The 15,123-nt window shown below is 30.9% G+C and overlaps 1 protein-coding gene across 1 annotated transcript in view; it reads left to right on the top strand.

Annotated features, from left to right (window-relative positions):
* The first annotated feature begins 871 nt into the window (after window positions 1-871).
* LOC106456859 (lamin Dm0-like) overlaps window positions 872-15,123 on the top strand; it is a 23,699-nt gene continuing 9,447 nt past the window's right edge. The window contains exons 1-8 of the mRNA XM_013916234.2: window positions 872-1,401; window positions 2,359-2,491; window positions 5,479-5,628; window positions 9,668-9,838; window positions 11,952-12,077; window positions 12,344-12,564; window positions 13,088-13,310; window positions 13,929-14,033. Of these exons, the coding sequence (XP_013771688.1) occupies window positions 977-1,401; window positions 2,359-2,491; window positions 5,479-5,628; window positions 9,668-9,838; window positions 11,952-12,077; window positions 12,344-12,564; window positions 13,088-13,310; window positions 13,929-14,033 (1,554 nt within the window). The 5' untranslated portion in view covers window positions 872-976. The remainder of the gene's footprint in view (window positions 1,402-2,358; window positions 2,492-5,478; window positions 5,629-9,667; window positions 9,839-11,951; window positions 12,078-12,343; window positions 12,565-13,087; window positions 13,311-13,928; window positions 14,034-15,123) is intronic.

Below are 15,123 nucleotides of genomic sequence, written 5' to 3'. Positions count from 1 at the left end.
TAGTCCTGAGTAGTTTTGAGTGAAAATTCAACAAACCAAACTAATTTTTAATCGTTTATTTTAGTAGTTACGGATATAATATTTATATCTTAAATTTATCAGTCTGTCTTTTCGAACTAACCTCCAAAAATTTCCAAATTAGGCATATCTGAGTATTTTATCGTTTATCAAATATAGGGTGAACTTTTCATGTAGATTGTTTTATTTAAGTAAAACAAATTCAAAATTTTGTTTATAATATTAACTAGGTTAATATAATTAAGATAATAATTGTAATTCTGTTTAATCAATATGGTACTAATAAAAACTAAAGTGTAACTATAAACAATACTTGCTAGAAATTTATACATTTTCAATTAAATTCGTGATTCTTTATTACCGTACTAGATCGAATGAACTTTTGTACCAAATCGTTATGGTGGACACTCCTTAAACGTAGCTAATGTGTTAATAATCTTATTTCACATTCTCGCCGATCAGCATCTAAAGTACGTATTCAGGATGACAGTCAAAACTTGCTTCACCTATTACCGGTTTCCAATAGTGGTGATGACATCATTTTATGTTTGAGCAGCTGCAAAGCAAGCTGGGTCTTGTTAGACAACGTGGGAGGCGCGTAGGCTGGAGAATGAAAAGCCAAATGAAGCAATAGCTAACTTATTAGCAAATATATCAATATAAATAGTTAAAGCAATACATTAATTTATAGATATTGTAATGATAAATTCTGTTCTTGTCAAAATTATTATATTTTTACAACAATACACTTCGCTGTACGTTGTTTTTTTCAACGGAGTGATATAATAATAGCTGATTTAACTTTTCATAAATAGAGGTCGCCGTTGCTGTAGCCGCGAATTTCTGTACGAAGAGGCTGATGTAAAGGTGTGGTTTACCGGTACTGCTTCATTGTTAAACCGTTTGGAAATCGCTTGTGCTGTTTATAGTAAACGACAGTTTTTTAAATTTTATAATTATGGCATCAAAAACAACTCGAAAATCTACTACTACAACAAGATACCAATCAAGCGTTAATACGACAGCTCAGAGTCCACATGTGTCTACAAGTCGGTATGAGAATGATACTGAAAGGCCAAGTTCGCCGTTATCACCTACTAAACTGTCTCGAATGCAAGAAAAAGTTGAACTTCAAAATCTAAATGATAGGTTAGCTGCATATATCGATCGTGTTCGAAATTTGGAAAATGAAAATAATCGTTTGACACGACAGGTTCAGACAACCCAGGAAACTATAACCAAAGAGGTAACAAATATCAAGACTCTTTATGAGCAGGAACTGAAAGATGCCAGAAGACTTATTGATGAGACAGCCAAGGAGAAAGCAAGATTGCAGATTGAAGCTGGAAAGTGGAAGAAAGAAGTAGAGGAATTACAAGAAAGGTGATATTCCATTTACTACTGATTTACTCATTTAGCAATTTCATTTGCCTTCCTCAGCTTGAGTCTAGATACTAAGTTATAGTTGTCTCCTTCAACTTCAGTCCTTGGTTAGTTTAACCTATGTCACGACTCACAGTCACAGTATGTGTTAAGTTATAACTTGTAAGCTGTAGTATAATCACTATTTTATTCACAAATTTACACACAAAAAAATACTGTGTAAGTTAGGAATATAGTCCATGTAACAATATCAAAGTTATTTATGTCTTTTATAATGTTTGCTGCATTCACTGTGACACAAATTATAGGCCTAGGTTCACAAACATCATTTGAACAGAAATTCTGAAACTAATGGTACACCTAACGTACAAAATCGTTACAGAATATCCTTGCTTATCAGTCAGTGAACTTGTGCTATAACTCTCACTACAAACATTGAGCTACAAACATTCATTAAATACTTCACTAAATTCTTATTGATTTTCCACACACACACATTACCTGTATTTATATTATTAACTCATTTCTTCAAATTCCACAAAATTTCAAGATTATTACACCATCATCAGTATCATCTTAATATGCAAAAGACAATAATATAATGTTCTCAGTGATTTTCTAACGTATCAATTACTCCGAATACTGAAAACAGTAACACTTACTAAATATAGCAACACACACAGATCTCGTCGCATGTACCACACCCTTTAGAATCAAAGGTTATTAATCATTTTAATACCATCTAGAACTTCTTTATAATTAATTTTCATTATCTAAGATTTTTGAGTGTTTACTGCTAGTAGGTTCTGTACAAGTCTTGGATGTAAAGTTAATGCTCTCTAGCTTGTTGATGACAGGAACAAGTTCTTAATCATATACATCCCTTTCAATCTATTGTAATTATTTAGTTGTTATTTGGATCTTTGGCTTTATAAAGCTATTTTAATTATTTACCAGACTTAATAAAAAAGAAAAGGATCTTGCCACTGCAGAAAGAAGAGTTAGTTATGCAGAATCTCAAGTTCAAGACTTACGGTCTCGTCTCAACCAAGCAGTTTCAGACCGAAAAAGACTCGAAGATGAACTAAGGGTAGGTAATTGTATATACACGTATTTTCAAAGCTATATAGTATTTGCTATATTTTTATTTATTGCTTTATCTATTAATAATTTATTTCATACCACATTCTTATTCTAATATTAGTTCTTATATTAAAGTTTTTGAAACTGTTCAAAGTTATATGTTGTCTTGTTTCCAGTATTTTATTGCATTAAAAACCTGTTTGTTTATTAGTTATATAATTAAGTAATACAAGTGAGATCATCATAGAACCCATTGCATTCTTTTTCATCAAAAATGATCAAAATAATGAAGCACGGTATTATGAATAAGTCATTAAATAAAATATCCCATGTTGATCAGCTATTCAGTTTTGTACTGTGGGCTCCTTGGGTAGGACAACAACATACTATGTATATAGTATGAAGCCTTTACCATTCACATTTACATTGTACCATTTTTAATTTATGAGAAAGAAAATAGTACTTTTCATGCCATTGTTCCAAGTTTATTATACATATCTGAGGCTGTGTGCAGAGTACCGTATTGTTTCAAATATTTGGGGCAAAACTACAAACGTACTGGAAATTTGAATGACTCATGGTAGTACAATTATTTACTGAAAGAAAATAAACAGAACATGCTTGGAACATAAAAAGTAATGTCCATGCATGCATGTTTGCAGAATCAACAAAATCTTTAGGGCACAGGCTTTCAACCTTCAAACTCTTTACTGACAAGTATCTTGGGATGAGAGAGACATCTTCAGGGGTAGAAGTTAACTTTTTTTGCATGGCAGCAAATATAGGTGGATGATTAGTTGAATGTAACTGATTGAAAAGCCAGATGATTTAATTATTCTCATATAAGATTAATCTTTCTATTTCAGCTAGTTTTTTTTTTAATCATTTTCAAATTATCCTTTGTTTATTATGATAAACATTGTTTGGTGGTCACCATTTGTGTATTTATGAGAAAAAAAAATTTACCTAAAACTTTTGGCACAAAGTTTGTTAGAAATATTCTGAACTTGGCAGGTCACTCAAGTCAAGATGACTACATGCTCACCATTCTGTTTGTTTTTTAGCTTTGCAGCAATCTCCATTGATCTTGTGTAAATCAAAGAATAAAACTAATGAAACAGATAATGATAGAGTATTACTACTTCATAGAAAGGAAACAGAAAAATTAGTGATTTTATGGGACATGACAAATGAAACATTTGAAAACAAAGTTGATGTGTCTATTTGACTGTATTTTGCTAACATTAGAATACAGAAATATTGTTTTCATTTTGACTTTCTGGAAACATTGGTGACAATGCTTATCTTTTACCCCATCAATGTTTAAATTGAGGTATAATGCAAAATTTAGTCCTTGATGTTATGGCAACAAGCCCACAGCAACAAAAAACAAATGCCTTCATAAGTGCATTAGTTAGGACAACACCATGACAAAATGGCACAATGCATTTTGACAAGATTCTTCCACATTATGCCATACTTAATACAAAAGCAAAGTAATTTGCTGCCTGAGTTTTGTCAGTGGTAGCAAAACTTACTGCCTGTGTAAAATATACCTGATCAACATCTTTTACTTAGAATTTTTTTCATCGTGGTGTGTATCCTTATTTTTATTTCATTGTCTTGATTTCTAACTGTATTCTCATATAACAAGTTCCCTACATTATAGATACTGGCATTAGGGAGAAGTTGCTGCCTTTGCATATGCTAAATTTCATTGCAGCACTTCACTTCATATTAGATAAGCTTTATTTTAATCCATGCACGTGTCAATAAATAAAAGAATGACTTTTATAGCTCTTTGGTTTCTCAAACAAAGTCTGTTGTATTTGGTTCATTTTATTTTTTTAAATGTGTTAAGTTAAAGTATAATAAATTTTCATCTGGCTTGGAGAGTGTAGCAAGATACATATGTGCTTTTTTGTGTTTAATATTGAATATTCCTTTTTTTGTGTTTGTGATGTTACTGCAGCTCTGGCTGTGTATGTCACATTTTTGGTTCGTGTGTTGGTGTTCATTGAAAATTGGATGCTAAAAGGTCTAATTTTGTGTTTTTGACCTGCCCCTCCTCATTAAGTGCATCTTATAAATAAACCACTTTTACAGTCTCTCCAACTTGTTTTGAGAAATCCTTCATGTTTTCAGAAATAATAAAATTTAGCTTGAAAAAAATAATAGTTCAATACACTATTTTATTATTTCAATATGGTTTTATTTTATTTAGATAAACCAAATTATGTAATACTTTCTGCCAGCAGAGCTGCTAAAATTCTACAATAATAATTAATAAAAAATTGTCTTAATTATGAATAATTGGCAAGTTACAAAAAGCTTCTATGACTACACTTCCCTAAGTTATCATTTGGGTACCTTTTCTACAAGTGGTGTTTTTGGCCCTTAACCCAAATTGGTCCCCCTATGTGAAAGCGATAAGTCTTCAGACTTACAATGCTAAAATCAGGGGTTCGATTCCCCGTGGTGGACTCAGCAGATAGCCCGATGTTTTAAGTAGTAACTACATGAGTATAAGTATTCCATACACTCCCCCACAAACAAGATTGTGTTATTATTTTAAATCTTTAAAAACTTTTTTTATAAGATTAATCAGTGGTTAGTTTTATCCATCGGATCATTAAAAAAAGAATATGAGAAACTTCAATACATATAGTTGGTATCTTGAATGAGTGACTTGTTCTTAAGAGCTACTCTGTATTATATGTGAAATCTGACTTTACACAATATTTTGTTATTGTTCTTTTATAATGATTTAGATGATTATATCCATATTATAATTAGGTGTTTAATTTAATTTAAAGCAGTTTTTGTTTTTAGAAAGTTGAATATAAAATCATCTAATTTTAAATTTGACATTTTATTTGAAGTTTATTCTACTTTTGAACTTTCAGAAGCAGTACGCTTGAGTTTATTGTTGATTATTTATTCATAAGAATGAAATATGTACTTTTAATTAACACTTTGGTAACTTTTAAACAGGAAGTTCAAGATGAGAGGGATAACTTGATCAAACAGGTAGCAGCCCTTAAGAAACAGCTGGAGGATGAGATGCTGAAAAGAGTAGAAATGGAAAACAGATGTCAGAGTTTGTCAGAGGAATTGTCTTTCAAGGATTCTATGCATCAAACAGTAAGTTTTTATGTATCAACCCCACTTCAAAATTTACAACACAATGCTAATTTTAATTAATAAAGAATGTGATGACAGTTTTTGCCAGACCACTATAATCGTACAGTGCATACTGACAATGTACCTACAGTAGTTTTCTTTATCTGTTCTTTGAAATGAGCCACTTATTTAAAATGACATTTGACCATTGTTGAAAGTTTTTTCATTTACCTCTCCTGAGCACCACATGATCACTTTATTAGTTTAAAATTTGGCAACTGGATGGGATACCATGTGTAATGGAAGACACTTCATGTACCTCCAAACCATGCCATTACTGTATGAAAACACATCACTATCACCTGGTTTGTGATGCTAAATGATCAGCAATACGTCTTCATTGAAGATGCCCAGATACCATGTAGCAACAGCCCAACCTTGCAAAGTGAATAGAGAATTCTGATCATTTTAAAAAATAGTTTCTTTTGCAAAGCAGTCTTCTTTTGCACTAAAAAGAATATTGTAGGCTTCAGGTACAGTTTGCTGTACATAAACATGTTCATAACTGTTGTTAAGGGTAAATTGGAGGTTGTTAGGCAACATGGAATTTCTACAGACGGATTTAGTCCATTGTTGATGAGCTTAGTATTACTGGATTTGTTGTGTCTTGTTTTTTGTCATATGCAAAAAAGTTTGTCTTCAAATCAACACCACTTGTACCTAGTGCATGAATGCATGCTATTCTCAGTCTTGAAAGGAGATTAGCTAACAGGTTTGTTGTATAATGTGTTGATGTTTTTGTTACCTTGCACATTATAACTTGGAGAAGGTGATGGTTCTATAAGATTTTGATTTATTGACCAACTGATATGTTTTTGGGGTTTATATTTATTGGTTTTCAGTAAAATTGACATTACAATGTGGTTTATAATTCAAATTTTAATATTGTATATGTTTTAATTTCTTAATTTGAAAGAAAATATTTAAAACATTGACTGACCTCATATAGAGTTAGGGTAGAGAAAATAACAATAACAAATATAAAGTTTTCCAGAAAACAAACATTTGATATTCATTTAGGAGGTTTTAGAGATTATGGAAATGAAAGTTGAAAATTTTCAGATTAAGAAAATTATTTTTAATCTTAATGTGAAAATCACTTTAGACTCAGAGCAGTTAACACTGACTCCATATATACATGGACAAAGTTTTAGGAAAAGTACTTACTTAAAAATCCTGGTTTTTTTCTACAAAAGACTTGTAATGTTTACTGAAGGCTTGAAAAATTTTCTGAAGATATACAAAACATGGTGAAAGTTATAATATGGAAACCAATTGTCACATGGGCAGTGTAATCCACCAAGTTAGTAGTGAAAGACTTAACCTCTTATTGCCACATCGGTTATGTATGGCACCTACCATTTGTACAGCATTTACTCATTGTTATATGTGCAAACTGGAGATAGTGACCAGTAGGTCATAAAAAGCATATTCCTAGATCCCTATGAATGCTATGTGCTTCTCTCTTTGGACAGCTTTATGAATTGCAACTTTGGGGCAGACAAAGGCAAACCACATTCTGAAGCACTTGGGAGCATAACCCTGATATTAGCTATAAAAATAATCAATATTTGGAAAACACTTGCAACAAAATATAACATTCCAATAAACATTGAATTCATTCAAAAACCGGACACAAAACTAAAATCCATACTATGTAAAAACTACACTGATAAACATAACAACAACATTATTTATAAAATACAATGCAACAACTGCCATGACTTCTATATCGGAGAAACAAGCCGAAAAATAGAAACCAGATTTAATGAACACAGAAAAACACCTTCCCACATTTTTGAACACTGCAAAACAAGTAAACATATTAAGTAGAGAAACAAAGACAAACAAACAAAAAATCAAAGAAGCCCTACTTATACAAGAACTCAAACCAAAATTCAACCAACATAAAGGAACACCTTTATACCTATATTTATCACCTAACGTCTAACTGCTATGCCCCCTACAATCTCGTACATGTTTACACTCTCGTCCCTAAAACATGTGCCAAGTAATGGTCAGTTTCAAATTGTTTTTGTTAACCCGAAGATGACCTAAGAAGGTTGAAACATTGTTCTTGTACTTTATTTTAATTAAAGTTTTTAATACCCATACCAGCCATCTCTGCTATACATTTTTACTTCAGTTGGGTTTCTCATCATCATTAATAACCATGTTTATGCTGTTGTTTTTGCAATTTACAGTTTTTGTTTCAGTAGATAAAATATATGCCCCAAGTTAAACAAAAAAACACAACCTAGCTAACTAATGAATGAATATTTGCTGTAAAATTATTATCATTGCTAGAAATGCAGCTACCAGTTTGGCCACCAATTTGGGTTTCATTCCTTTAAGTTACATGCTCAATCTTTTTTTTTTTGTGGCAGCACTTTTTTTCACACCTAAAGTGTTTTTGATTAGATTTATAGAACATGACAATAGCCCCTTTTTTCCACTTGTCAGTTGTACAAGAGGTTCTCAGCACAACAATAAAAACTATGTGTAAATGAACAAGTTGCACTTTTCAAATGTTGATACACACTGATACAGTATTATCCCAAAGCCTTATAATAAATGTGGATACAAAATATTTGTACCATATGATATCCATAAAATAGTGCATGGCTTTGAAATCTATACTGGAAAAATTCAACCAGTGCCTGACTTTCCTGATCTAGATCCTAGTTCATATATTGTCCTGAAGCTTGACCAGAAATTTCAAGGAATAAATTGCATCTGCTTTTTTTGACAATTTGTTTTCATCTCTCAAACTTCTAAGTGTACTAGCTCAGAGAGGAATACATGCTTTAGGCACTAGAAGTTTTACCAAAGATTACACCTTAAATTCCAGACACGGTCGGTATCAACTATTGATTATTGTATTGATGAGATGCATTGCATCTTGAAATCAAAACAGTTTGATTCACTAAGTTTCAAGGCAGTCTTTGATCAAACAAAAAAGGACTTCACACACAAAAAAGAGGACAATCTAAGTTCAAAATATTGAGTGGGAAATTAAAGAAAAGTTCTGGCTGCACCAACTCCAGTACCTGATGCAAAAAATAGATGCATTTGCACACAGGCCTGCCTATGCCTGATGATTACTAGAGTTGAAAACTACCAGGCTGTAAAAGGAAATCAACTATGAATGTAGTGTTTGCTTGTGCCTAAATAAAGGCTTTTATGACTTTCATACAAACTAATTCATTCAAATTTCCTATGTTTTGAGGAACAGCTAATGTAACTGTATATTAATAAATATTTTAAAATAATTGTGCATACATACATAATATTAATATGAAATATCTGGTACAGACCCATTATATTATATTGTGAATAGTTTTAACCAGTGTGGCATATCTGGCACACATTTGAAGGATGGGATCATAATGAATTTAATTTCTTGTTTGCTCTATGTTTTGCATTCAAAACACCAAGTAGATACTTTCTGAATGATTTTTAATTTTTTTCTGTCATTAGATTGATTTTTGTCCAAAAAGTGATTAATAATATATCACCCAACCACCTCACTGTTTTTTATTTAAAAAAGAACTGCTATTTTTAAGTTTGGTTGTTTGGTGATCGGGACTTTAACTTGTCACTATGAAATGGATAATTTTTTAGTTATTGAAATCATATATTGATTACAAATGTTAAGTTTATTTTACTTATATGCACAAAAGTAATTCTAACATTTGTTTTTTATAATCTATTGTCCTGAAGATACATTTGTGACACTATTAAATTCATCTTTATTTAAAGACTTCGGAAAAAGCATTTTGTTGAAAAGAGACAATGAACTTTTCACCTTGTAAGTTAAAAGTGATTAGATAATGAAATTATTTAATGTATAGAGTATATTTTTATTTATATATAGAAAGAGTGTTAAAGTTAACTGTCTTTTACTGGAGTCTAACTGTACATTTTAGGAGTATGACATACGTTAGATGCTAAAATGTTTTTGTAGAAACTATCCATCTTTTTTTCTGTGGTTTTTCAGGAATTGGAAGAGGTGAGGTCAGTTCGTCAAACTGAGATTGAGGAAATTGATGCACAGAAAAGAAACCAGTATGAAGAAAAGTTAGCAGAGACTTTGCAGGAACTACGGGACCAGTATGAAACACAGATGAAATATAATAGGGATGAAATTGAAACTGTGTATGAAGCCAAGGTAATATACATTAATCTAATTAATTAATCCGTCCAAAATCACATGAGTGAAAAAAAGTCAGAATTCTGCTTATCTCAAAAAGTAGGATATGTCACATTAACATGGCATCATTTACGTTTCATCAGTTTATTTTTGTACTGTAAAACCGAATTTGCATTTAGGCCTAATCCACCACATCATATTTTGTTCTGTGTAATTTAGTGATGATTCTTAGATGAATTAGGAGCAAGATTGAATGTAAATTCAATGTTACAACACATGAGTGAAATGGTGCACTGTATTTCTGAGTTGAGTTATATAAGATTAATTCTGGGAATGAGAATGACCAGATGAAAGGAAGGGGGGTATTTTTATTTTGGTTTATCAAGTCTTTCTCATTTGACACTGATGCAATAAGCTTTCAAGAATATTTATATATTACTAATAAAGAAGTAATGCATCAGCTAATTAGATGCAGATTGAATTCATTGCATCATGCTGCTGGTGCTATGATTAGTACATATAAATTTGTGAGAGGTAAAGTCAGGACAAGAAGACTAGCTTGTTGATTTCATAATTCTTCTGATTGATGAGAGCAAAGTTAGTTATAAAATATATATATATATAATAAACAATGCTGTGTTACTTATTCTTAACCTGATTCTAATTTGTAACTGACTTAAATAAAATTGATCAAAATTTCCCTTCACCAGCTTAATCTAGTTCACACCATAACGGTTGTTGTTCATGCAATTTGATAATATAAATAGCATCTTAACCACTACTGTGTCTATTGTCTTCCGGCTAGCATGATGAGCCCTGGTATTGAGTAAAAAATCTCAATGCCACTGGATATAACAGATATTGGATGACATATTATTATGTTTTTTTTTTACTTATAAGCTTCTAGAATCTTCCAACCATGGTTGCTAGGTGCTCATGTTGCAAGTGTTCAGTCCAGTGTTTGCTACTGTACTTGGCAAGCTTATTACGTTTTGGAGTTGCTTCCCTTAGTGGCAAAATACAGGCTTTTTTGAATGCCCTTTTAAAACAGATCTTACAATTGTGACAATAAAACCTTTAGAAAGTATTCACACTAAACTTTCCTCTTCATACCAATAAAAAAAATGTACCTATTTTAGTTTATTGCTGGCCAAATAGTGATATTAATGAGAATTTTAAATATTTTTTTGAAAACCACATGGTTCTGGGATCAAAAGTAGGCAAAGCTATTGAATGAAATTTTGAAGACCTGTTCTAAAGGTGTTCAGGCTAAAACTAACCATTTTCTATTTTTAAGAGTAATAAACATGCATATTTTATGCATAATAAGCAAACTGTGTAAACTGATAAGGCTACAAGAGTTCTATTTCTTTTTTAATTTGGCAACAAAACTGCCACTTTGTCTGATCCCATTGAAACAAAGAAATTATAAATTATAGAAAGTACTTTCAATGTCAATACATGTTAAACTCTGCAGTACATCAAACTTGTTTGTAATTAAAATAAGTAAATAGTTGTGTGAATGAATCAATTTAAAAACTCGTATATGTGGCTGGTAGTGAATGTATGGGTTTTTTATAAGGTTGAAAATTTTGATGTTAAAATTAAAGTAAGATACAGTAGAAGTTGAAAATTGAAATGATAAAATACTGACTCAAATCAAATATTATGTAGCTGCAAAATTAAAGAAAAAATCTGAACTAATATAACCAGTTTTTACAGTTTTTTTTTTTTCGAGAATTATTCTACGTAGGAATATTATGGATTCCATATGTAATATATTTCAGAAGAGCATCTAAATACTGTACAACAAAAACCATTGTTAAAGGCCATCATACTCAACCAATGATTTGATGCAATGTAATCATATAATGTTTAGTCCTCCAAGTGCTGTATTTTGTAAATGATATTAAGAATTTGCTTCAGTCATCTTTACTTAAGTCCAGCGTATAGTCTTTCAGGGCACATACGTAAGTACTAAGTAGCTTAAAACTTTTTTTTTTAATATTTTATAAAGTTCTTACAAGATATTTTTTGTAAGGTATACTTTGATATTTTATTGTTTTAATATCCAGATTGTTCAGAAGTCAATTATAATCATTAAATGTACATTTGATATTTAAACTTGTAGATTGCTGACCTGCAAAATAACCTAGACAGAAATTCTGCTCTTGCTTCCTCGGCTAGAGATCAGATGAAGAAGTACAAATCTGAAACTGAAGTGCTATCATCAAAAATTGGTGAACTTGAAAGAAAGGTAAGAGTGATTGGTTAGCTTCTATGGCACTGTTTTATCATTCTTTGCTGATCTGGATAAATTTAATATATGTTGCTTCTCGTAATGTGGATGTTCTTATATAGATAAACAAGTTACAGAAGAAATAATATTCACATTTATGTTGAGTTTTTTTTACCATAATGCTAGATTTTTTAAAATAAAATTCCATATTTTTGATTGTACGTATTGAACTTGTCAACACTTTTGTCTTTAAGATGGTAATGCTTCAAATTGTGACATTTTAGAATGCTTCCCTTGAAGACCGTGTTCGAGACTTGGAACAGATGTTGGAGCAGGAGCGCGAATGGCATAATGCAGCATACCGAGCTAAAGAAGACGAACTGAACCACTTGAAGCAACAGATTAGTCAGTACATTAAAGACTACCAAGATCTTCTGGACACCAAAGTAGCTCTAGATTTAGAATTGGCAGCTTATCGTAAACTCCTGGAGGGAGAGGAAAGCAGGTTTGTTGTGGACTAAATCAACTCTTTCATCTTTAGAACATTTTTTTTTCTATTAATTATTTTAGTTTGAAACTCATTATGGATTCAGATAATAACTTGACTTATATTGGTACATACATATGTATAATATTGAATTAATAATTGAATTTGAATATATCAAATTTTCTATTTGTTCCTATAGAGGCAGGGGTGTACAAGTTTATTACACCTTCTTTATTGTGGTTAGGTTTACTTTGGGAATGATAGACGCTACAAAAATATGATGTGTACTGGACACAGTGGAACCTTTGACCTTTCGTGCATCATTTTCAAGTGTATTTTTTGAAATTGTTTTTTAATTACTAAAAATTAGTAGTTGAATTAGATTATTTAAATCTCAACTTTTCTAAAGATTCCTTTTAAAGCTTGATCTTGTGTTGTTTAAGCTAATCAGTTACTAATTATTACCTGTTTCTTACTAACTGTATAATTGTTATTTTCTTTTCAAGAGGTTTATATAATTACATTTTTCTGTGTTTTACAGGTTGAATATCACTTTAGACACTTCCACTACAAGCAGAGATCGAAGTACTTCAGGCCGTGGTACCCCTGTCCGGGGGGTAAAACGAAGACGTGTGGTATCTCAAACATCTCTGAAAAGAAGTAGCAATGCCAGACAGGTTTCAGCATCTGCTAAAGAAGATATTGAAATTACAGATCAGGATCAAGAGGGAAAATATATTAAAATCCACAACAAGGGAGATAAGGTACTGCTATATTAGTGGTTGTCTAGATCTTGAAGAATTACTTAATGTTGCTCTTAACGTAGAACAGTATACGATAAACGTTAAAACACACACCAAAGAAATACTTTTTGAACTTAGGTTTCTGAAGAGTTTTACTTTAACAAATCTAAATAATTTTAAGTGCTTTAATATAGCAAATCAGTTATTAAATTCTGTTAGAAAAGTAAAACATTCATCATTAAGATATAGCATATGATGTGTAAACAAATTCTTACATAAATTTAGAAATACAAAACAAGAATGTGGAATAAAACGTAAGATTTTTCTGAAGCAAACTGTTTTTTATAAACCAATACTTTATTCATAGGTAATTCTAGACCTGCACCAATATTAATCACTCACTTTTGAGAATGTGCATACCAAACATAAGATGATAAAGCTAGAGAAAAATGTATGTTTATATTTTGTTAGCTTACAAAAGCTAAGCTTAATTTCCTAATTTATCCTTCAGTTGTTGTGTAATAAACCCACAAAATAATAGATCCATAAGCATAATATAAATGTAAAATAAATGCTTAATGATATTTTTTTGCGTACACTAAAACAGTGTGCTCAAACTAAATGTCATTTATGTTGCAGGATGTGTCTCTTGGAAATTGGCAATTAGTGTGTCGAGCTGGAGAAGAAGAAACTATGCATAGATTTCACAGGAATTTTTTAATCAAACCAAATGTGACAGTTACGGTAAGCATATATAGCTGAGTTTCATTGATTATGTACTCTTTTTTTTTTACATCAATGCTTTAAAGGCTGGCAGTATCCAACACTATTGAGAATCATGTTAATGACTATCACTTTTATGAGAAAACACCCATAGATCTAGTAATGCTATAATATAACTGTAGTTATATTCTGTCATGATATAAAAGACTGTTTGGTTTAAATATTAGTGATTAATTTATATTTGTTAGTGAATATTTTATTATTTTTAAGTTTTGTTAAAAGCAGACGATTGTAGAAGGTTTTGTTAATAACTAATTGATGTCGAGAATATAGAAAGTGGCTAGATGACTAGGTAATAAGGATATAAATAGTGTGAGACGAGTAGGAAGCAGTAAACAGACAACAATATACATATAATAGCAAAAGATAATATAGTTTGTGAAATTAAGTACCATAGATGTGATAGGCCTAATGTTTAATATATTAGAGTGAAACTAACAGTATAAAAAAACAGATAAAAAGGATAATTTTATTCCATCAAACCATGGTTCTTAAGTAATTGAAACAGCCTAGGTACACTTTGACAAAAGGAACAGAGGATCTTCAGAAGAAAGAATACTAAATGAATTATGGTAATTTGGCCCACAACTGTAAGTGAACAACACACAGAATACTAGTACAATAGTAATATAGTTAAGATAGTTCGACTTGTCAACTGAAATTCTAAAGTAATTGAATAGGCCTAAGTGGACTTTTGATAATAATAAGAGAACTATATATAAATATCGTTTATGATATGCCTGTAATCTGTATTATGTGAAGACTTTGTTGTACATACAATTAACTTGTTCCGAATATATATTATATGAAAACAAGTAAAGTGTGTGCTGTTTATTCATCGTTGAATTTATTGTTAACAAGTCACAGACACCTATTATAGAAGAATTGTAAGCCCAACAACAACATAGTATATGTTTATACTATTAAGCAATATAAATAGAAGCCATTTATTTCGACAATTGACAAAATGAAGAACTTATGTGTGTGTGTGTGTGTGTGTATATATATACACCTGGAAAAAAGTTAAGCACCCCAAATATTTTTCAGGATT

The sequence above is a fragment of the Limulus polyphemus genome, unplaced genomic scaffold (genome assembly GCF_000517525.1).
Source record: "Limulus polyphemus unplaced genomic scaffold, Limulus_polyphemus-2.1.2 Scaffold12, whole genome shotgun sequence".
NCBI lineage: Eukaryota > Metazoa > Arthropoda > Merostomata > Xiphosura > Limulidae > Limulus > Limulus polyphemus.
The sequence above is the reverse complement of the archived record's forward strand: the minus strand, read 5'-3'. Positions and strand labels throughout refer to the sequence as shown.